Source organism: Myodes glareolus, chromosome 10 (genome assembly GCF_982192425.1).
Source record: "Myodes glareolus chromosome 10, mMyoGla1.1, whole genome shotgun sequence".
In the NCBI taxonomy this organism is placed as follows: Eukaryota; Metazoa; Chordata; class Mammalia; order Rodentia; family Cricetidae; genus Myodes; species Myodes glareolus.
In genome coordinates, this window is record NC_142035.1 from 52725312 (window position 1) to 52748350 (window position 23039).

Here is a 23039-nt window from a genome sequence, read left to right on the forward strand (position 1 = left end):
AACACTGCCTTCTGGCCTCTCCTGGCACTGCACACATTTAATGGGCATACATACGTAGTGTAGGCAAAACCCTCGCAGACATGAAAATGGTGTTGGTTTTTATTTTTTTTTTTAAAGGATGCTTTATAGGATTTCCTTTTGTGTATTTCGATACACCCAATGGGAATTTTCTCCATGCTTACAGTATAGGTTTATCTTTACAGTTCTTCAAGAAGAGAAAAGAGATAACTAAACTTGTACTTTCTTCTTCCTCCCACAGTCCCACTACAGGAGCTTTGGTCCAGAGTTTCACCGCGTTCTCTTTAATTTTGGAGGTCAGAGCCCGCTAATTTTGTACTATCTTAAGATGCACCAGAGAGGTGGTATTTCTATCACTCATAACAAAAAGGGGAGTAAATTCACCAAGATACTCAGAGAGCCATATCCTTCCTAAGCTCGACTTCAAGGCGATCGGTTTCTAAGGCACTGGAAACGGCCAACCTTCTGTCCCAGTTTTTCAGTGTGTTTGGACTAGTACTTTCCGCAGCATTTGCTTAAGCCTTGTTTACTTCTGCAGCATGTCTGGCTTCACTGCTCTCTCTTTTAGCATCAAGATTGTGCTCGACATTGTAATCAAAGTCAAGGAAACACAAAGGTCCCCCCCCCAACATGGTCATGCCGAGTCCCCTCCCAAAAGTCTGTCTTGCCACTTGGTTGCTCCTCGCTAGTTCAAGCATTTGTCATACTTGTTGGTCGTTGGTTTCTGATTCCCCAAAGAGGATCTTATGAATGCTTTACTTGTGGATACTTTGTACACGTGAAAAACACCCATCATGGTTCAGGGTTCTCTGTAGACACAGGGGAACCCTAACTGGGTCTAATGCAGAACTTCCCTCCGCATGTAAGAAAGAATACTAAGATTTTTCTTCACAATATCTATTTCTGTCTTTAAAAATAAAAGGTTACAATTTACAAATTCTTGGTAGATAGATGCCTCAACTGAGCTCTGGTCTCCATCTGCACTCTCCTCTGAAGTGGAAACAGTAGGTCCTTGTGCTCACGTGACTTGTTAACAGCACAGCACATCACTGCTTTCCTTTTAGGTAATAAGGAAATTGATAAATTCTATCACCTATTTAAATTACATTAATATGCATTAATGGAGCAGTAGCTTAGAACCACTCCTTAAAAGAAATCATAGGGTGGTAATAATAATGCAACATAAATATAAATATGTCTTATAAAAGTATAAATGTAAGTTTTCAAAAACAAGGAAGTGGCAAACCGTGATCTGTCTGTTGCCTGCTGGGGCTCCTTCTCAGTCATGCTAAGGGATGAACTCAGGGCTGACCAGGTCCATCCTGCTATAAGACAAAATGTTAAAAGTAAAGCCTAACCAGAGAGTGGTTGGCTAGTCTACTAGCATGAGTTCTCTAAAGGAACAGAACTGATAGAATGAATTGTAAATTAATTTCATGAAGAAAGTATTGATTATTAATGAAAATATCAATGAGCAGACAATGCATGAGCATATTAATAATGAACTGATATGCTAAAGGGGGGTTATTAGAGTGGCTCACAGGCTGTGGCACCGGTAGTCCAGCAGTGGCTGCCTCGCAGTGGAAAGGCCAAGAACAGGGTAGTTGTGGTCCACAGGACTGGCTATCCCAGCCAGGGGATGTGGGGTCAGAACACAGCTTTCAGGAGTTGCTGTAGGGACTGTAGGTTCTGGAAACCAAACTCAGGTCATCAGGCTTGCGCGGCAAATTCTTTCACCCTTGAGGCACCTGGTTGTTCCCTTAGCAACACGCTTTTCAGAGGGATGTTATCAAGAGACCAGTCTCTCGCAGTCCCTCAGCGGTGAGCTGAGGGAGTCTCACCTCAGTCTCTCTCATTTATCTTGGTGTTCACCCCTTCCTGAGCTTTCTTCTTCCACCCCTCCCCTCATTCTGGATTCTAATCTGTCTGCTTATTTTCCAGATATTTCGACTCCTGCTCACTAAGTATCTGAGTCTACCTTCTTACCTGGGTGTGCCTTCAGTTACCCAAGTCCAGGGTCCAAGCTGTTTCTTGCAGATACCTAACATTGGGAGAAAACCTATTACATTCTGGACAGTATGTTATATTCTAGGGATATGGCCACAGTCAGCCTTCAGCCTGCCCACACTATAAATTTTACCAGACCACTAAGGAGACAGCCTTTTTATGGCCACCCTCACATGCCCCCTTTAGCACTTTCTAGTCTCACTCTCGCCTCAGTTTCTCAGAGCTGCTGCTCACTGGCCTCTACGGATGGCGGCATGATCAGATTCTGCAAAGCAGGCTTTGTATGCACAGAAATAAGAGAATCCACAGAAAGTGGGTTTCCTCCCCATTTCCTGAAGCATTAGGACTGTATTTGACACATAGATGAAGTGCAGAGTGTTGAGCCAGGGGACCTTGATCAGGGTACCTTATCCTGAGAGAAGAGGGAAAGGGGGTATCCAGGTTGCCTTTTCATGGGACTAGCTCTTCAGGGATGCTGGCTGCTTCCGCATCATTGTGTGCAAGAATATTTGTCTACATGATCCAGTCTCAAATGTAACAAATGTCACCAGTGAGACCAAGAGAGAATGAAGCAACGAGACTTCAAGAAGCACTGGAGAGGTTCTGCGGGAAAGCCTTGTCTGTGTTTCCCTGGTGACATTCCAGGGACACAGTGGCAAACTGGACATAGTTCTGCTTCTTGCATATTGCAGAAGAAGAAAAGATTGTGAAAGCACCATCAGATAAAGGACGGGCGAAGTATTTTAATCTTGCTCTTGGTAAGAGTGCATTTCATTCTATTTTTAGATGACTTTTACTTGAAGCTATTCTTCGCTCCCTGGGTGGGGGCTAAATCTCTTTTAGAAAACTGCCAGTTAAAAGTGGAGGGTGAGGACTTTTGAAGAGGAAATTGTTTTTTAAGAACACACAGAACAAAAGGGTTTTGTCCCGTGAGGCCGAGTGCAGGTCTGTGCACCCCAGGTATTCTGCAGCCACCTGAAGCCAAAAGTAATTAGGAAAATGTCAGTAAGATGTGGCCCTTTCTTGTTACAAATTCAGCTCAAGTTACAATTTTTTTCTTTTTTTGTTTAAAAAAAGTGCAAAACACCACAACTGGCCAACTTGTTGTTACTCTAACAGTAAAATGCAAGAGTACAGTTGCTTTAAGTGATTAGGTTGGGTCGCTGACTTCTCAGCCAAACTTTAGATTTTGGAGTAATAAACATGTTACTGTATGGGGTGGAGAAACAGGAGAGAAACTACCAGCATGACCGCTCTGTTAGGGGCCAGGTTTTTATTGTGGGTTAGATATCCAGAGGCATTTGGAATAGTCCAGAGCAGAGAGAAAAGAAAACAGACTAGGCACAGCCAGGACTAGGGAAGCCGGAGAGAGGGAGAGAGGTGGTGGAGAGAGCAGGAGATGTAGAGAGAGATGGGCAAGAACGAGAGCAGAGAACAGGAAGGGTAGAGATAGAGGGCATGTGGACAAATCGTGCGGATTACAGGAGGAAGGGAGCTGGGGGAGAGAAAACCCGCTGTGCAAGTTCCTGGGGTATGCTGACTTTTATCAAACCACCAGAAATTCTAGTTCAGGCGCATGGAGGGCCTGAGACCTAACAGCTGCAGCGACTCTCAGTGTCTCCATGAAGAATATAAGAGTGAACATGAAAAATTCTCAACCTGGAAATGTAGTAATAGTTTCAGTGTGTGTTTTTAATTCAAGAAACAAAATGACTGAATATGGTGGTACATGCCTATAATCTTAGGATGGAGAAGGCAGAGGCAGGGGGGTTAATACAGGTTCCAGGTCAGTCAGAGTTAATCAGAGAGAAAAGGAAAATGAAAAAGAAAGGAAAGGATAGATTGATTCTCAATTTTCTGAGAAACTATCATACTGGTTTCTACAGTTGGCTGTGCAAGTTTTCACTCCCACCAGTGGTGGACGAGCATTCCCCTTACTCCACATCCTCTCCAACATAGGCTGTCATTAGCATTTTTGATCTTAGCCATTCTGACAGGTATAAGATGGTATCTCGGAGTTGTTTTGGTTTGCTTTCCCTGATAGCTAAGGATTTGAACACTTCTTTAAGTATATCTCAGTCTTTGGACATTCCTCTGTTGAGAATTCTCTGTTTAAATCTGCACCTTATTATAAATTGGATTATTTGGTGTTTTGAAGTCAAGATTCTTGAGTTCTGTATATAATTTGGAGAAAAATCATCTGTTAAATGTGGGGTTGGTGAAGATCTTTTCCCATTCTGTAGGCTGCTGTTTTGTCTTATTAACAGTGTCCTTTGCCTTACAGAAGTTTTTCAGTTTCAGGAGGTCCCATTTATTAGTTGTCAATCTCAGTGCCTATGCTACTGGTATTATATTCAGGAAGTATCTCCGGTGCCAGTGCATTCAAGGCTACTTCCTACTTTCTTTCCTTTTAGGTTCAATGTAACTAGATTTATGTTGAGGTCTTTGATCCACTCAGACTCACCCTGTTTATCATTTGTATATAGAACTACTACTGAATTTTTTTAGTTAATCTTGTATCCCACCACATTACTGAAGATGTTTATCAAATATAGGTGTTCCCTTGTAGAATTTCTGGGGCCACTTATGTATATGATCATGACATCTGTAAATAGCAAAAGTTTGACTTCTTCCTTTCCAATTTGTATCCCCTTAATCTCCTTTTGCTAACTTATTGCTCTGGCTAGCGCTTTAAGTACTGTATTGAATAGATATGAAGAGAGTGGATAACCTTGTCTTGTTCCTGATTTTAGTGAAATAACTTTGAATTGAAAGACTCCCGTGGGCGTCTTCCCTCGGGAGAGGCCCCTGCGCCCCAAAGATCAGTCGAAAACACGCAGCCGGATGCAAGCAGCAAGAGGTTTATTGAGGATACACGGATACCCGGGGTGACCAAGTCTCTCAGGGGACTTGCGCGCCCGCAGGTTGGGGGTGAGGGGTTTTTATAGGAGAGCAAAAAGCGAGGTTTACAGAAGCGAGATGCAGGGTGGTAAATTTTTAACCTAGATAACAATGAGGGGAATACTCAGTGGTTTATTGTTTCTCTTATCCTGCCTCCCCCTCTCCCGGCTGGCGACCCGATGTCTGATTTGCACAGCCCCTGACTTGTGACGAGCCTCGCTTTCTACGTGACTCAGGCCTCGCAATCTTCTCTTTCTTTGTTCCTATGACCAATCCATAAATCTCCTGTCTCGCAGCCAGATAAGGCTGTCTTTGCTCAGGTGTCTTTGCTCAGCATTTCAGAGGCACTGGATTCCAGAGACCCTTAATTAAGCCTGTTATTTGCTCAGCATCCCGGAGAGGTCCTGAGCCCCGGGAGCCCTTAATTAAGCTCGCTATCTGAAAACCTTTGCAGAACGGCATAACTGTGGTTAAGACGAGTGCAGGGTCCTTCAGAATTTCTCTCCATTTAATTTGGTGTTGGCTGTTGACTTGCTGTATATAGTCTTTATTATGTTTTCTTGTAGCCTTGAGATCTCCAGGACCTTTACATGAAGAGATGTTGGATTTTGTCGAAGGCTTTTTCAGCATCTGGTGAGATGATCATGTGTGAGTTTTTTTTTTTCTTTTCAGTTTGTTTATTTGGTAGATTACATTGACAGATCTTTGTATCCATCCCTGTATCTCTGGGATGAAGCCTACTTGATCATGGTGGATTATTTTTTTATGTGTTCTTGGATTCTGCTTGCCAATATTTTCTTGAGTATTTTTGCATCAATGTTCATAAGGAAAATTGGTCTGTAATTCTCTCTCTTTGTCGCATATTTGTGTGGTTGTGTATCAGGGTAACTGGAGCCTCATAAAAAGAGTTTGGCAATGTCCCTTTTGCTTCTATTGTGTAGGAAAGTTGGAGAAGTGTTGGTTTTAGCTCTTCTTTGAAATTCTGGTAGAATTCTGTGCTGATACCATCTGGCCCTGGGCTTTTTTTAGTTGAGAGACTTTTAATGACTGTTTCTATTCCCTTAGGGGTTATAGGTCTATTTAAATTGTCTGTCTGGTCTTTTTTTAATTTTGGTATGTGGTACCTATTTAGAAAATTGTGCATTTTAGATTTTCCATTTTTGTAAAGTATAAGTTTTTGAAGTATGACCTAATGATTCTCTGGATTTCCTCAGTCTCTGTTGTTCTATCCCCTTTTCATTTTTGATTTTGTTAATTTGGATATTCTGTCTCTGCCTCTTGGTTAGTTTGGATAAGGGTTTGTCTATCTTGTTGATTTTCTCAAAGAGCCAGCTCTTTGTTTCATTAATTCTTTTTATTATTCTCTTTGTTTCTATTATATTGATTAGTCCTCAGTTTACTTGTTTCCTGTCATCTACTGCTCCTGGGTGAGTTTGCTTCTTTTTGTTCTAGAGCCTTCAGGCATGCTGTTAAGTTGCTAGTGTGAGATTTCTCCAAATTTTTTATGTAGGCACTCAGTGTTATGAACTTTCCTGTGTGCACTGTTTTCATAGTGTCCCATAAGTTTGGGTATGTTGTACATTCATTTTCATTGAATTCGAGGAAGTCTTTAATTTTTTTCTATTTCTTCCTTAACACAGTGGTGATTCAGTTAAGTGTTGTTCAGTTTTCATGAGTGTGTAGATTTTCTGTAATTTGTGTTGTTGTTGAATTCTAACTTTAAGCTATGGTGGTCTGATAAGATACAGGGGATTATTCCAATTTTTTTTTTAATCTGTTGAGATTAGCTTTGTGATCGAGTATGTCGTCAGTTTAAGAGAAGGTTCCATGAGGTACTGAGAAGAAGGTACATTCTCTTGTGGTTGGGTGAAATGTTCTGTAGATATTTGTTAAGTCCATTTGGGTCATAATGTCTGTTAGTTTCCTTATTTCTCTGTTAAGTTTCTGTCTGGCAGACCTGTCCATTGGTGGGAGTGGAGTGTTGAAGTCTTCCACTATTAATGTATGACTTCAATGTGTGATCTAAGCTTTAGCACTGTTTCTTTTACAAATGTGGGTGTCATTGTTTTAGGGACATAAATGTTCAGAATTGATACTTCATCTTGATGGGTTTTTCCTGTGATAAGTATGAAATGTCCTTCTCCATCTCTTTTGATTAATTTCAGTTTGAAATATGTTATGTTAGATATTAGAATAGCTACACCAGCTTTCTTCTTAGGTACATTTGATTGTAAAATCTTTTCCCAACCCTTTACTCAGAGGTAATGTCTGTCTTTGAAGTTGAGAAGTGTTCCTTATATGCAGCAGAAGGATGGATTCTGGTTTCCTATCCATTTTGTAAGCCTGTGTCTTTTTATAGACAAATTGAGTCCATTGATATTAAGAGATATTAATGACCACTGATTGTTAGTTCCTGAAAATTTTGGTTCCGTTGGTGGTGGTGATAGTGTGTATGTGTTTTTCTTCTTTGGGATTTGCAGGTATGAGATTATCTATTGCCTGTGTTTTTGTGGGTACAGCTAACTTCCTAGGGTTGGAGTTTTCCTTCTAGTACTTTCTCTAGGGCAGAATTTGTGGATAGGTAATGTTTGGAGATGGTTTTGTCACAGAATATCTTGTTGTCTCCATCTACAGCAATTGAAAATTTTGCTGAGTATAGTAGTCTGGACTGGCATCTGTGGTCTCTTAGTGACTGCAAAACATCTGTCTTAGTGACTGCAAAACCTTCTGGCTTTCAGAGTCTCCACTGAGAAGTTGGGCGTGATTCTTATAGGTCTGCCTTTATATGTTACTTGGCCTCTTTCCTTTGAAGCTCTTAATATTTGTTCTTTATTTTGTATGTTTAGTGTTTTGATTATTATGTGGTGAGGGGACTTTTTTGGGTACAGTCAATTTGTTATTCTGTAAGCTTCTATACCTTCATAGGCATGCCCTTCTTTAGTTTTTTGAAAGCTTTTCTCTATGATTTTGTTGAATATATTTTCTGTGCCTTTGAGCTGGAATTCTTCTCCTATCCCTATTATTCTTACATTTGGTCTTTTCATGGTGTCCCAGATTTCCTGGATGTTTTGTGTTAAGAATTTGTTGAATTTTATGTTTTTATGACCAATGACTCTATTTCCTCTATCATATCTTCAATGCCTGAGATTGTCTCTTCCATCTCTTACATTCTGTAGGTTTTATTTGCCAGATAACCAACAGAATGTAAGAGATGTTCATTTACCCAGATTTTCCATTTCCAGAATTCCTCAGTTTGTGTTTTCTTTATTGCCTCTATTTCAATTTCCAGATCTTGAACTGTTTCTTTTACCTGTTTGTTTTTTCTTGATTTTGTTGGATTTCTCGAAGGGATTTGCTAATTTCTTCCACTTTTTTGTTTGTCTTTTCCTCGATTTCTTTAAAGGAATTTTTAATTTCCTCTTTAAGGGCCTCTATCATCTTCATAAAGCTATTTTAAAGTCATTTTCTTCTGCTTCCTCTGCACTGGGATGTTCAGGTCTTGCAGTTGTGCCATACTGCTCTTTGTGTTGTTGAATGTATTCTTACACTGCCATTTAACCATCTGGATTTAGGATAATCGTAGGTACAGGACTTGATTCTTGTGATGTCTTTTCTTAAATGGGACTTTTGCTCCTTTATTGTCTGTTTCTTTTATTGTCTTTTGGCCTACATGGCCAAGGGTTCTGGTAATTGGCTGGCAGTCTGGTTGAGTAGAGTTGTCCCAGCTGAGGTCTGTAGGAGGTTGGGTACCTAGATCCAGAGTATCGTCCAGTTCTTCTGACTGGCGGGGACTTTACTTGTGCCTATAGAGTCTGTTCTTCCAACTGGTGTAGATGTGGCTTGTGCCTCAGGAGGATGTTGATGTTGTGGGGATGGTTGGCCAGGGAGAAGATGATGTGCTTGGCCGGTCTGGGCAGCAGAGTAGGTCGTGTAGGTTACAGAACCCAGTAGGTAGTGGTGATGGTGGTAGAGTAGACTTTTGCCTGCTGGCCCATTGCTGGAGCCACGATGGCAGGGGGAGAGCATAGGGCCTGGAGATTGGGCAGTTTAACTGGGACATCGGTCACTCATTTCTTCCAACTGATGCAGGTGGTTCTTGTATTTCTAGGAATTGCTGGTGTTGCTGGCCAGGGGGAAGCTGATGGGTTTAGTGGGTTTCAGTGGTGGAGTGGGTCTTGTAGGTTACAGAGTCCAGGGGACAGCGCCCACAGGACTCTTACATGTTGGCCTGCTGCCGAAGCTGAACTTCTTTCTTAGGGGTCTTAAATACAAGGTTTCTGGGAACCCGGGGACAGAGGAGATTCTAAAATACTCAAAAATAACTGAATTTTGTTGAATTCATGTCACTTTCCTGTTATATTTTTTTCTTTCTCCAAAATGGTAAACTATACTTCTTGCTGCAAACGGTCACATCACAGACAGCAGAACATGATTCCATTTCATTTGTTCTAGAAAAGTTTGTGTTTCCTGTGTTATTTTTGGTATTTGGTATTTCTTTCCCCTCCTCCTATTTTTAAAGGTTTCAGCCCAGGTGACTGTCCCTCCTTCTGTTAGTGCATCTGCTACCCCGTCCACCACCGGGCTCCAGGCCCCACATTCAGACCCGTTCTTGCGTCTTTGCTTTCCTCTGCGGGCTGCCAGTCACAGCTGCTCGCTGAAGCAGAGACCCGCCTGACACTCACTGTGTTCTCTTCTGTGATCTTGCTTCTTTCCATTCGGTGTGAGGTTCCCCCCAGGACACCTCAACTGCAGCCCCCAAAGCTGAACGCTCCTTTCCTAGCCCCTGAGAATGAGGACCTCGCTCTCTCCGTGAGACCACCTGCTCTCCAGGCGGCCTGATTCTCTTCTCAGGCAGACAATGATGGGTGCTCCCTGAGCACAGGGCTGTGGGCTGTTACGGCTGTGAAGCTGTGATGTGGGAGAAGCAGGTGCTGAGGCCTTCCACCCCCTCAGCTTACAAGGAAGGAAAGGCAACCATGGAGCATCTCCCTCCATCCTTGGACCCTGGGATCCTCATCAGGGACTGTGAGGGAATGACGAAAAGACAGACGCACAGACACATGGACAGGAGACCTGGGATCAGCTGGGGGTGTTCACTCTAATACAGTGGCACCTGCGACTTTGGTGTGTTTATTAGGTACAACACAGGTATTAGCTAGTCACTATAGGAGGTCTCTGTAGGCCAGCAGCCTAGGCTGTAATCACGAGTGAGAAGGAAGCGGTACACAGTGGTCACTCCCTCACACACAGACCACCGAGGAAACCTTTGTCATCCGTTTGAGCCTTCCCAGGGCTGAGGCTGAGGTTCTCACCACGGCCATGGTCATGTTAACACTGCATTCACTCAGGGTTTCTACTGAGCCCTACACCCTACACCTTCCTGACCAAAGCCCTTTAATGTTCACTCAGTCAACCAGAGGGTGGCCTTTTAGTTAGGAGCAGTGTGCCATAAAATCTGTCTCTGAATTGCCTGTCGGAAGAGAGACCAGTAAACAGAGAGTGACCTAAAGTGTAGGTTCTTGCACAGGAGTGACTTTGACAACTGGGGGACATTTGGTAATGAATGTCTAGAGACACTCCTCTGGGCATCAATTGATAGATAGTACCCTGCTATTTACAGAGCAGCCATTCACAGTTATCCTGACCCAAGCAAGGATGAGGTATGGTGAAGAAGCTCTGGTACACAGGATTTGTGCCTGGAAAACTTTCCCAACTTTGAAAGAGAAAGTTGTCCCATAAGCTCTCAAGTGTACCAAGAGTAATCACCATTGTATGCGGGTATAGGTGCATACGTATGTGCATATAATCTGTATTCTGTGGATGATAAAGCATCTAGTCAAGAGAATCGTTCTCAAGAAGCTCTGTGCAGAAAGGCCTGATGGCCTGAGTTCAATCCCCAACTGACTGGGAAAGGACAGAACAAAAGTCCCACACACACACACACATCACACATGTCACATCACATCACATCACACACATACATACACACATCACACACACACACACATCACACACATACATCACATCACACATCACATCACACACATACATACACACATCACACACACACATCACACACATACATCACATCACACATCACATCACACACACATACATCACATCACACACACATACATCACATCACACATCACATCACACACATACATACACACATCACACACACATCACACACATACATCACATCACACATCACATCACACACACATACATCACATCACACATACATCACAACATACACACATCACCTCATATACTCACATCACACACAAATACATCATATCACACACACACCACACACACATATATCACATACATACCACACACACATTACTCACACATAGTCACATACATTACACATAACACATTTATTACACATATCACACACACAACAACAACAACTACTTTTTAAAAAGAGAGAATATTTGCCATCATTCTGAGATTCTCCCTCGGGTCCACGAACTACAGGAGAAGTGCACCGTAGTTAGAAAGTGACCCATCTTCAGAGGACACTGCTCAGAACAAAAGGAGAAGATGGGGGCTCAGAGTCGGGGAAAACTTGAGAAGCGCGGGGCGTTACTGCTGATGTGTTTTAATGTGTCCTGTGCTTTCCATAGTGAAGCCGCTATTAAGATCTTGACTTGTGCACTGCTTTCTATGCTTGTGGCAGCTCTAGCCCGTGGCTTAATGAGGGAAAAGGAAAGCTTTATAGCTGGGTGAAGTGGCGCACACCTTAAATCCCAGCACTTGGGAGGCAGAGGTGCGTGGATCTCTGTGAGTTCAAGGTCAGCCCACCCGGTCAACAGGGAAAGTTCCAGGACAGCCGGGCTACATGCTGAAATCTGTCTCAAAAGCAGAAAAGAAAAAAAAGAAAGAAAAGAAAATGTTTACATTAGGAGGACTTTTTACAATGGTAGTCTCTAATTCTCCATTACATCCACGAGCTACATGGTCCTGTTGTCTTGTAGCTGCCTGCCCGGTCTTGTAATGATTCAATGAGAAGATTTCCTCTGAGCCTCAGTTTCCTCATTTGTAATTGGAGCCCACAGCTTCTGTGATCCCCTCTTTCCTGCTCCATGGAGAGTACGAGCTCCAGACTCTGACTGAGGCCTCTGGGACGTCTCAGTCTTGGTTAGGTACAGCCCAACCGCAACCATTGTGACATTCAGAAGAGAATAATTTTATTTGTCCCCAAATGGCTCCTTCTCCATGCAGTGGCTTGCTATGCAGCCTTGGAGCCACGCATGGGGTGAGAGGCCAGTACAGACAGGGGAACTGGAAAGCATGTTGCCACAGCTTTCCCAGAGGGGCAGAAAATGGTCATTATTTTTAATTTACAACTTTTAAGTATTCTATATTTCTTCAGCTGGGATAAAATCATGGCTTTAAGTGTCTGAAGAGAATGAAAATTAGGACACTCATTAACACACATTAACAAAAGTCTACTGAAAACCATTGCTATTAAGTAATGTAAGAGAACGCCGGGGTCCTCACCAACACTACATAATATGGCCCAGAACCACACTGAACAGTACAGGACAATATGGACGAAACTTTGTAATAACTAGAATGTCTTTATGAAGAACTTCTACCCAGCTCATTTCGATAAAGCCACATCTTCAAACTGGAAAATTTCTAGGCACTTAAACAGAATTCTCTTTCAGTTCCACTGGTATTTTCTTGGAAAATCCAATTTGCCCAAAATGCCACACAAAAGCCCACCTATGCAAGTCACACTTAGGACACAGCAGACCTGTGCAAAGGGACAAAGGCTAATTTCTCACCAGTGTTCTAGGGGATTCATTAAGTAATGGCAGGCAATGGTTGCATTCTAAGATCCATCCCTACCTGGGAAAGCATGTCAATAACTATTCCAACTCACCTACCACAGCAATAATACTTTCTGTAGCTTTTCCCCAGAGAAGCCAAGAATTTTGATGCATCAATGTGACAAAGAGTGCCCCATGCAGGCAGTGGAAGCAACCTGATAATTATAGGTCCTCTGTTCTGGGGCTAGTGCTGAGGGAAAGGTTTGGTGGATCTGGGATTTCAGGGTCCTTGTTCAGGTAGGAAGAGAGACAACTGCCTTTTCCCTATGATATGCCTGCCCCAGTTCCCAACTAAGCTAAAATATGCACACCTCCACCACTGGACTCTTGGGCAGAACAATGTGTGTGCTCCTATACAGATACCAAGATACAACATCCGGACATCAGAGCATCTCAGGCATAGGCCCTCAGTGAAAGCTTTTGCAAACATTAAAATAGCCCCTTCAGCAGAGCACAGTGGTGGATACCTGAAGTGCTAGCTTCTTGGGGAGTGAGGTCACTGGAAGGATCACTGGAGGTCACAAGTTCAAGACCAGCCTGGCAGTATCTAGACAACAAGAAGCAACAAAAATGTCTGTCTACAGCAGTTACCACAGGCCTGTAATTGTAATGCCATCGTTGCAAGATGCCAGCTCTTGTGTTAAAATAATGTGAGACAGCAGGTACACATGCAGAAATATGGGGGAGCTTTCTCTTCTGACTATGTTAATGTTTTCATTATATGAAGCATGATTAATAAAAACTCAGAGAACTTGGGGTTCAACCTGAAGGTCAGAAAAGCAAAACAGTCAGCCACTGACTTTTACTTTGACCTCAGTCCAAAATGGTGATCCTGCCTCCAGGAATCTCAGAATGAGACTGTGTCTGAGAACTGTCTCCTCCTGTCTTAAAATCCTCTCTAGGGCTGGGATTAAAGGCGTGCACCTCTGGGACTAAAGTCATGTACTGCCTTATTTCTATGGCAACTAGTGTGGCTACTGGAATTAAAGGTGTATTTCATTGCTATGTAACCCAGGCTGTCCTGGAATTTGTGATTTCAGGTTCCCACATGCTGGGATTAGGTCAACTGAGCATTTGCAATGATTGGTGGTTATGCCCTGAGCCTCCTAGAAGAGACTATGGCGCTCTCAGTAGATTGCAAAGTTAATACTTACACAAGATTGCAAAATTAGGGTAGAATTTTAATGCTTACTAAAAATTTAACAAATTTCTGTTTTTAAACACACACACACATGCACATGCACACCAACAAATACAGGATTTCTAAAACTATTACGTTACAATGCCTAGGGAAAGGAGCTTAAAGCAAGCTGAAAAGTGGTTTTTCCCTCAGTTCTCTATAATGACAGACAAGGCATTCACATTTACACTTGAAGCCTCAAGAGGGGACACCCAGGCCAGATGGTCCCTAGAATTTCCCTAAGAAGAGCCCCATTTACCTTTCCCAAATATTCATAACTGGAAATCATCCCTTGACCGTAAGCCCAGCACACCGCCTGCTACGACATACTGTGAGATCATCAAGGAGGCCAAGAAGAAATTTGCAAAGAACCAAAAGGATTTCAGGAGGTTAGTTGGAGCAGCACTGTGGCTGTAATATACGATGTTTTAATGACTGGAAGTGATAGTAGAAATTGCCTGAACTTAATCTCTACTGATGTGGTGTGGCGGGTTGGGGGGGAGGTTCCTTGCTTAACACCTTATAGATTCTCAGATTAATTTCTCATGTCAAGTGTCTGTGTAGTGATCATGGAATCTGATGACTGTCACGGACTAGAGTGGGTAGGAAGCCTTCCTGTAGGGTACACCCTAAATGTAGGAAGACCAGGTCACCAGGCAACAGACTGGAACATTGTCATCACAAGAGGACTTGGAAAGCAGCAGTGTCGTGCTGCAACTGGAACTGGGGTGGCAGCTGGGAGGTAATTCAGAGACCGAGACAGGGCGAACTCTTGGAAAACGTTCTCTCAGGGAACATTTTCTGCTTGTGCTTGATCTGAGTGATTGCTCCTGGGCAGTCATGACATTTTTATGTGCTAACGAGCTAGGAATAGGCTATGCAAGAAGTTTTACAAGAAAAATCTGGCATGATCCACTTCATGATGTCAAGGTAACTGTCTAAAGACTGTTGCCTCTGGGGGAAAGAAAGACCAGACCCAGCCTTGGGAATTCAGGGAGATGAAGGAGCAGCCAGTGTGATCCTGCCCAGTATGCAAGACATAGTCTGTGCTCCTCTCCCTGTGTGTCCCTTTTCTCCACCCTCCCCAGCATCCCCACATACTGGGAAAGGGGCTAGCAAGCTCCGCTAGACAGTGAGGGGTTGCCGCAGCTCACACCAGGTGCAGCAGCACTGCAGCACGGGTTTCTAAAAGGGAGTGTGGGGCGGGTTAGCACACCAGTCAGTCCCTGGGAACAAAAGGGCTGGTTGCTGTATTGCTCCCCGTGTAGGACTGGCTGCTTTACTTTTAAATGTTAACTTTAAATGCTGATGGAGTTTTATTTATATTCTACAGAGCCAAGCAAAGAATCAGAGACGATATCAAGGCCCTGAAAGAGCAACAGGAAATAATTGACAAAGAGCTTGACCGGTTTGTCTCATACTAAACTCTGTAGGGCTTAAGTCACTTTTAATTGACAAATTCACAGAAAAACCACAGTGGATTTGTCGTGTAAACGTATATTAAATATACAAAAAGAATTATATCCTACTTAACAGTCCATCAACAGAGTGATTCTCAACCTTCCTCGCGTCACAACTCTTTAATACAGTTCCTTATGTTATGGTGACCACCAACTAATTATTTTCATTGCTACTTCATAACTGTAATTTTGCTACTTTTATAGATCATAATGTAAATATCTGTGTTTTCCAATGGTCTTAGACAACCTGGGGGTTGAGATGCAGGGGTTGAGAACCATGGAGCTAAAAACAACCCACTAACTCGTTTATTTTTTTAAAAAATCACCTTCTGACAACTTAATTTATTTCTAAACATTATGATTATCTATTTTTACTCCAGCCATAGCACTCAGCCTATAACTATGTCCTGCTGGGAAAGACATGAACTAGAAAACAGCCCTTCTGTTGGCCTCCCTGAGGCCACAGTCCCATGTCACTCCTGTCCCTGCTACTTCCTCTACACATGTAAACATGTTTCCCCAATGGAGCAGGGATGATTTGGCTGATTTAACTTGTTTTATAAACTGGAGTATAAAATGGGAAATACAAAGAGTTGAGGTGGACTGATTTCCTCTACGCAGACGATGCAGCCCTTTAAGCCCCCTGAGAGACTGGGGAGTCTCTATAAATGGTCTGCCTTCCCAGTCACCAGAGAAAGTTCAACCCATCGCCTAAAAATCTTATCTTATCCTCCAGACCCCCCCAAAAAATCAAAACAAAACTATCAGCTACCATTCCCATTTGAAACCCATGAATTAGGACATCAAATTCCCAGGGACTCAAATCAGAGCCCACAGGAACAGAGTCCTGTGGAAACTGGGAAGCTCAGAACATGGAGTGGTTTTCAGGGTGGATCTGAATCTGCATTCAAAGAAACGTGCATCAGGCAAGGAGAACAGGAAGGTGGAAATGTTCTTGAGGATAGACAATCCGTGCACCACTCACAGGAACAGGCTCACCATACTACCCTGCACAGATAGTCACGCAAAGTGAGACTCATGAAAAGGAAACACGGTCAGAAAGCGGCGACTAGACAGCGAGGGTGGTCAAAAAACTTTGTGAACATACAAAGCTCTTGAGCTGTATGTTCTAAAATATACAACATATATATATATATATATATATATATATATATATATATATATATATATATATATATCCCAATAAGACCAGGAGGCATAGATGGGTAGATTTTAACAAAATGAAGTACAACTCAGTCTAAGATTAACACACAACTCAAGAGGTGCACAAAAGAAAAGGCGTCAGGAGTTGGGGACTCCTGGTGCCTGCTGCATCTACTGTTGTGTTTCTGAATTGAGTAGTTGCTGACTAAAATGCTGAAAGATCCTTGGGATTCTCTGCTTCAAGAAGCTTGGCCCAGAACACACCCTTGCACAAATGTGCCTCGCCTATCACCTCGTCTTCCCCTACGTCACTGTGGGACTCCCCCCCACGCGATCTGGGCAGTGGAGGCAGTTAGGGCAACGTGATGTGATGTGTCTAGCTGAAGAGGACAGGTTTCCACTGAGTAGAGAGTCACAAGGTGGTAGGAACTAAGGCCTGAAGGAAATGTTTGGATTAAAAACCAGCCACTCTCTATCCTTCTGTGGAGAAAAAGGATAAAAGATATCCCTTCTTGCTACAGCTAATGAGGTAGCTGCATTAATACATGGAAAGGGCCAGCAAGAGCAGAGCACATCCTTTGCAAATACTGGCTGGGAGATGTGCATGAACAGTCCGTTTGCTCAAGTGTTTTGCTTTATTCCATTAGGCTCCAGGCAAAGGCTTCCAAAAGCATCCAAGAAGTCCAAGTAGATTTTGAGAATTTTCTACATAAACTGGTATGTTTCCCTCCTGGAAATAATTGAGAGTTCTCTCCACAGCTTCTTGCCTCCAGACCTCACAATGTTTCATAAGCGGTGCACGGTTACACCCAAGCTGCAGTGGCAGAAGCAGCGCATTCTTATCGCTGGCCGTGCACTCCCAAAGGGAGACAACCCATTCCAAAGGACACTGATAACCTCACTGTCCTCATTGCTTGCTGCTAAAACAGTCTCTGGGACAGTTTCTGTAACTGGACCCTGTAAAGTGCATTTGGATAGAAAGGAGAGGAAATTATTGGTGCTTAAAGTTGTGTTTTATTATTAATTTAGCAAAGCTGTATGATGCCATCAGCTATGTGAAAAGAATGCCTCCTGCCCTCAACTCATCGAAACACAAGGGAGACCATGACAGGACTCCAAACAGAGCTCAGATGTGACGAGAACAGAAAGGGATGGAGAGTTCCTGTCCGTTTCCCGGGCCCCTTCTTTTCTGCCCCTCCGAGGCTTTGAAGCAGTACTGGTAGGGCTGGGGGATCTTACTCTCCAAAGGGCAAGATGTGTAGGTGCCGGCCTGCAGAAGCTAGCAGGCTGGACCCTGGGACCAGGGAGGCAGGGATCCAACATGAAAGGTTTGTTTCTCCTCTGCAGTCTAGACTCTAGAACAATCCCATCAGCTAGGGGTCTAATGTCAAAACTGGGACAAATAATGTTCCTATACAGACAGGTGTTAGAAGGGCACAAAACGCTCAAGTGTTCGTATTAGACACACAGGGTCATTGTTTTTTGTCTTGATTTTTTTTAAAGTATTTTCCGTCTTCCGAGTTTTTTTTTTTTTTTTGATGTATTTCCTACTAGTGAACAGTGCCGTGAGCATGTACCACATGTAAGAAAACAGCAGTGCCCTGTGCAAGTAAGGGCAGACCGCAAGGGACTGTGAAAACTAGCCCACCCTGACACGACAGTTGCCACCTCAGCCTCCTTCACTGTTGCCTGCAGGAATCAAAATCTCCCAGCCTTCCACCAGCACTCCAGACTCTTGGACAAAATCTCCAGATGTAGAGCCCACATTTTCAAATGCTAATGGGACAAACCAAATCCATTTGCAGACCATATGTGGCCTGTTTTCCTGATCTGACTGCTGCCTGGTCCAGCCAGTGCAGCTGACGGGGTGCTTCAGCGCCTTTGAAGGCAAACCCCGGCATTTGTCTTCCACACACCTGGAGTTTGAAGGCCACACTCAGGCTCTGTTGGTCTGCACCGCCTACCCGCTAGCCTTCAAATTCTAGCCATCCTTTAGTGTCAGGCGCAAAGTCCATTTCTTTATGAGCCTTATGCTCTTGGTCCCATTCCTATTCTTTAAGAGCTGGATATGCCTCACAATTTCTAGGACACCAGTTGCTGAAGGCAGGTTCAAGGCAGTTCTTAACAGACAGGAAGCCAACCCTGAGTAGGATAGTTTCAATGGACTCTGTGCCTCCCCAAAAACAAAACACTGAGAACGCCTCTGTCCCCATGGAGGTGTGCACACTGAACTTTTAGAACATCCGTGTCCCTGTGGAGGTGTGCACACTGAATTCTTAGAACGTCTGTGTCCCTGTGGAGGTGTGCACACTGAATTCTTAGAACGTCTGTGTCCCTATGGAGGTGTGCACACTGAACGCTTAGGATGTCTGTGTCCCCACAGAGGTGTGCACACTGAACTCTTAGGATGTCTGTGTCCCTACAGAGGTGTGCACACTGAACTCTTAGGATATCTGTATCCCCACAGAGGTGTGCACACTGATTATTTAGAATTACTGAACATTTTTCTCATCCTCTTAATAAGGAATCCACAATGAAAATCATTAAATGGACTAACAGCAGTCTCACATGATTCAAATTTTATTTTTTAAAGAATTCTAAACCAACCACAAATTATTTGTGGGAAATACAAGCCTTAAAAAATGCAGCATTATAAACAAATTTGGTTCTTAGATTACTGTGCTTAAGAAAACCCAAAATACTTCCAACAAATTTAATACAAGGTTGCTCAGGTATTTAGAGGGAAATGCATCAGGAGTTGGTTTTAGGATGGATCTTGGTTTCCTAGTGACTTGTTCGAGAGCCTGCCTAGGTTTTTAGAAACAGACAGATGGTGAAATCCAATAAATGAATGCTGGTTGATGGGCCAACATAATCATCTGAAACAAAAATTGTGGTAATATTCTGGATAATTCCAACCATGATACAACTGCTGTCTCTGTCACGGGAATATTTCAACAAAACTCACTTTGGTCTATGCATCCAACAATGCAACTTAGAAAGGGCTTCTGGGAGTCTGCCATTCACATGTCACCACATGACCAGACACTTGTGCCCACTCTTGATCAGTGTCCTAAGTCCTCATTCCATAGTCAATGTCAGATCACACACGGCTTTTGCAGACTCACCCACACCTACATACCGCACATCTGCCCTACACCGGACCAGGGACACAAGCAAGCCTTGTCAGGCATCAGGAAGAGGGCTGTGAGGTATGGGTGGGGCTGCCAGCATGGTCAGCCTCTTGGATCGGAAAGATCTTTGAGAAATGTAGTGAGAGTGGGAAGAAAGCCAACTCAAATTTTCTTCTGAAATCTGTCCTTTGGCCCCTCCCCCAAGGTGATTGTCATAGGAATCTCACATTCAAGTGTACTGGGTGTGTCTAAGAATATTTGTATGTTCTTAACCATGCACTATGTTCACAGCGTATGGAGGCTAAATTCAAGGAGGAATTTGGAGGTTCATCAACATCACTGTCCTCAGTGTCACTGCAGTCGCCACAGTTACCACAGTCGTCATCATCGTCATTCACCGCCTCGTCAGAAGACTTCAGCTACGTGGACGAGGGCTAAGGGAAGCCAGCAGTGCCCACCGTTCAAGAACAACACATGCAGTTCAGCTGTACCAATTTAATTGTAGCGGTGTTCAATGAAGAGTACATTCTGCTCTTCATCTTTAAAATCTTCAAATCAATAAATATTTGTCATACCTTAAAGATCTGCCTAAGCATGCCCTGGGCTCTGATTCATAAGAAAATCCATTGAGAGGGAAAAGTGGTCAGTATGAAGCATAGCTTTCACCGTTTCTCTGGAAATGCATCTTGGTAATAGCAGCTGTTCCTCCTAACAAAACAGAAAAGGGGCTGATTTGCAGTGGCCTGGGAAATCTCGCCAGCTCCTAAATGCCCCAAATAGTTTCTCTGAGATGTTTTACATTGTTTAGGCCTCAAGGAAAACCAAAGCCCCGCCTCCAGGTTTGGTGGCAAACAAGCTGTGCTTCTCCAGAGCCAAGCTGGAACTGTTCCTTTGGTAGTAAGCTTCATGGACGTTTGTGAGGAAGCTGGGCAGCATGTCGGCGGGCACTATGGACACTGTGCAGCCGCCCCACCCTGCTCCAGTAAGTCGGGAACCTCTGGCCCCAAACTTCCTAAAACAATGAGAAGATAAACAAAACAAAACAAGAAAAACACATTAGCATCTAGAAACAGCAAGAACAATTTGCTTGTAACAGAACATACCCTCTTCCCAAGCTCTATGAAGACAGCATGGGGTGGTTCAGGGATTTCAAGCTTTAAGACATACATATTGGGGACTGGGAAGATGGTTCAGAAGATAGTGTCTGCCACTCAAGCAGACACATAAAAGTGGGACACTATAGCTCATATCTGTATCCCCAACATTCAGCATTGGCTAAAAGAGGTACAGGCAAGCAGGTGCCTGAAGCCAGCCAGCCTAAGAGAAGAATGAGCTCTATGTTTGGGAAAGGCTCTCTCAAAAAATAAGGTGGGAAAATATAATTTTAAAGGTGAAGAGCTATGGATAAAGTCAATCTTTGGCCCCTACACACATGTACACATACAAAGATGTGTGCTCACATACACACAAGAAATCTAAATGGAATATAATTTGCAGTTTGTTTTCAGTTCTCAGGACTGAGAAACTCTTTAGGGATAACTGAAGCTACTCCTCGGTATTGAAGGTTAACAGTAACTATCAACAGTGCTTACTGCGCAGGTCGGGAACCACCCACTGTAGGCTTGATCCTATGTCATACAGTAGTCACCTGAAAGCGTGTATAGCAAGTCTCCAGTTAATCATGGGGGGACGCAAAAAGAAGGTGGGCAGTAGACGTAAGTGCCCTGAGGAATCAGAAAGTCACCTCAGAAGAGGGTAAACCAAAATCAGCATGTCCAGTGTATGAATCCTTCATCACTGTTTCAGCTGCTTTCCGTTTTGTTGCTGAGACAGGGGAGTTATGCATGTGTACATGTTCCTATGTGTGCACATGTACCAGCACCTGTGGAGGTCAGAGGTCAACCAACATTGTTCTCCACTTTATTTTTAGAGACCGAGTCTCTCCCTGAACCCGAAGCTCATTGGTTCTTCAAGAGCAGCTGACCGGCAAGCCCCAGAGATCCTTCTGCCTCCACTTCAACAATGCGAAGATTGCAAGTTCGTTCCTATAACTGCCTTCTTATGTGGGCGCTGAGACTCTCAGTCTAGCTCCCCCCAATTGCATCCTGAGCACCGTACTGGCAGAGCCATCGCCAGCTCCTACTTGTGTTCAGAAGGCTATCCATTTCACACACCAAGTTCCGACTGTAGGGCTGAGGCCTGGGCGTATAGCTCAGTGGTAGAAGGCTTGCCTAACATGTATGAGATCTGGGTTCAGTACCCAACACCACAGTAGGGAGGGGACTGGTCCCCCAGAACTGACAGCCTAGGTTTGTCCTGCATAAATTTATTAACACAGAACCTAGGTTGGTTGTTGGTCGGTTGGCTTAATGATCAATGGAAAATTATGTAAATCTTCCCACAGAGTGGGTGGTGCTCATAAAGGCCATAGCATCTTCCCTGCGCTTTCTGGGACTGAGCTAACAAGTGGACCCAACTTTGTCAACAGATGAAAAGCTCACTGAGAGGGAACGACCATCTAGCCAGAAATCACTGTAGTCACCATCCATCCACACATATTTCCAGTTAATGTTTACTAATAGAATTTGCTCCAAAAACTTCATAAGTAATTTCACTCAGTTCTGTCTTCCATTCCCCTCCACTTCCTGGAAAACATTAATAGAATACATAGAGGGTTCCCCCTCCTCCAGGAAATCAGGATTACTACTACACGTCACCTACTCATTTTTCTCTCTGTGATGCTCTCCGCTGATTATATCATCTGTTTTATTCAAAGATGTTTTTCTTAAATTTGAAAAAAAAAAGTGCTCACCAATCATAAAAGATTACAATCTTCTGACAGTCCTCAAATAGCAACCTCCTAGCTGAATTAGGCCCAAATTCCTATCATCCAGGCTGAAAAGTTGGTTTAATCATGAGATGTTAGAAGCTAGAAAAGGGCTTATTTATAGTTTGTGATTAAAAAGAGAAACTCTGCCATAAGTGGCCGCATCAAACACTGTTACAGCTGAAGAAGCTGGGAGAAATGGGAGACTTCTTGAAGCATCTCAGAAAGAGCCTTAAATAACCACAGTCTAGATGGCAATGTGCCCACTTGGTGCTCTATGAGTACAATCCACCAGGTCTTTAACTGCCTTCCATGGGCCTTTTAGACACCCTTTCATACACTTGTGATTTGAACAATTGGAACAGAGTGGTTGTGCACACATGGGAGGCAGAGGATAGGTGGTTACAGAAAGTGTGAGCCCAACCTGCTTCAGGACAGGAATACAGTGAGAGCCTGTCTCAAAATATTAGAGAGAGAGAGAGAGAGAGAGAGAGGAGAGAG

General features: G+C 43.4%; 2 protein-coding genes across 5 annotated transcripts in view; one reads left to right on the forward strand and one right to left on the reverse strand.

The window, feature by feature from the left end:
- Fam227b (family with sequence similarity 227 member B) overlaps positions 1 to 20292 on the forward strand; it is a 166366-nt gene extending 146074 nt beyond the window's left edge. Inside the window, 6 exon segments of the mRNA XM_048460034.3 lie at positions 260 to 420; positions 14265 to 14342; positions 15287 to 15361; positions 17225 to 17294; positions 20003 to 20214; positions 20216 to 20292. Coding sequence (XP_048315991.3) covers positions 260 to 420; positions 14265 to 14342; positions 15287 to 15361; positions 17225 to 17294; positions 20003 to 20214; positions 20216 to 20273 — 654 coding nt within the window. The 3' untranslated portion in view covers positions 20274 to 20292.
- Positions 19142 to 23039, reverse strand: part of Galk2 (galactokinase 2) — a 121251-nt gene continuing 117353 nt past the window's right edge. For all 4 annotated transcript variants that reach the window (XM_048460038.2, XM_048460036.3, XM_048460037.3 and 1 more), the window contains exon 10: positions 19142 to 20723. In XM_048460038.2, the coding sequence (XP_048315995.1) occupies positions 20516 to 20723 (208 nt within the window). In that variant the 3' untranslated portion in view covers positions 19142 to 20515. The remainder of the gene's footprint in view (positions 20724 to 23039) is intronic.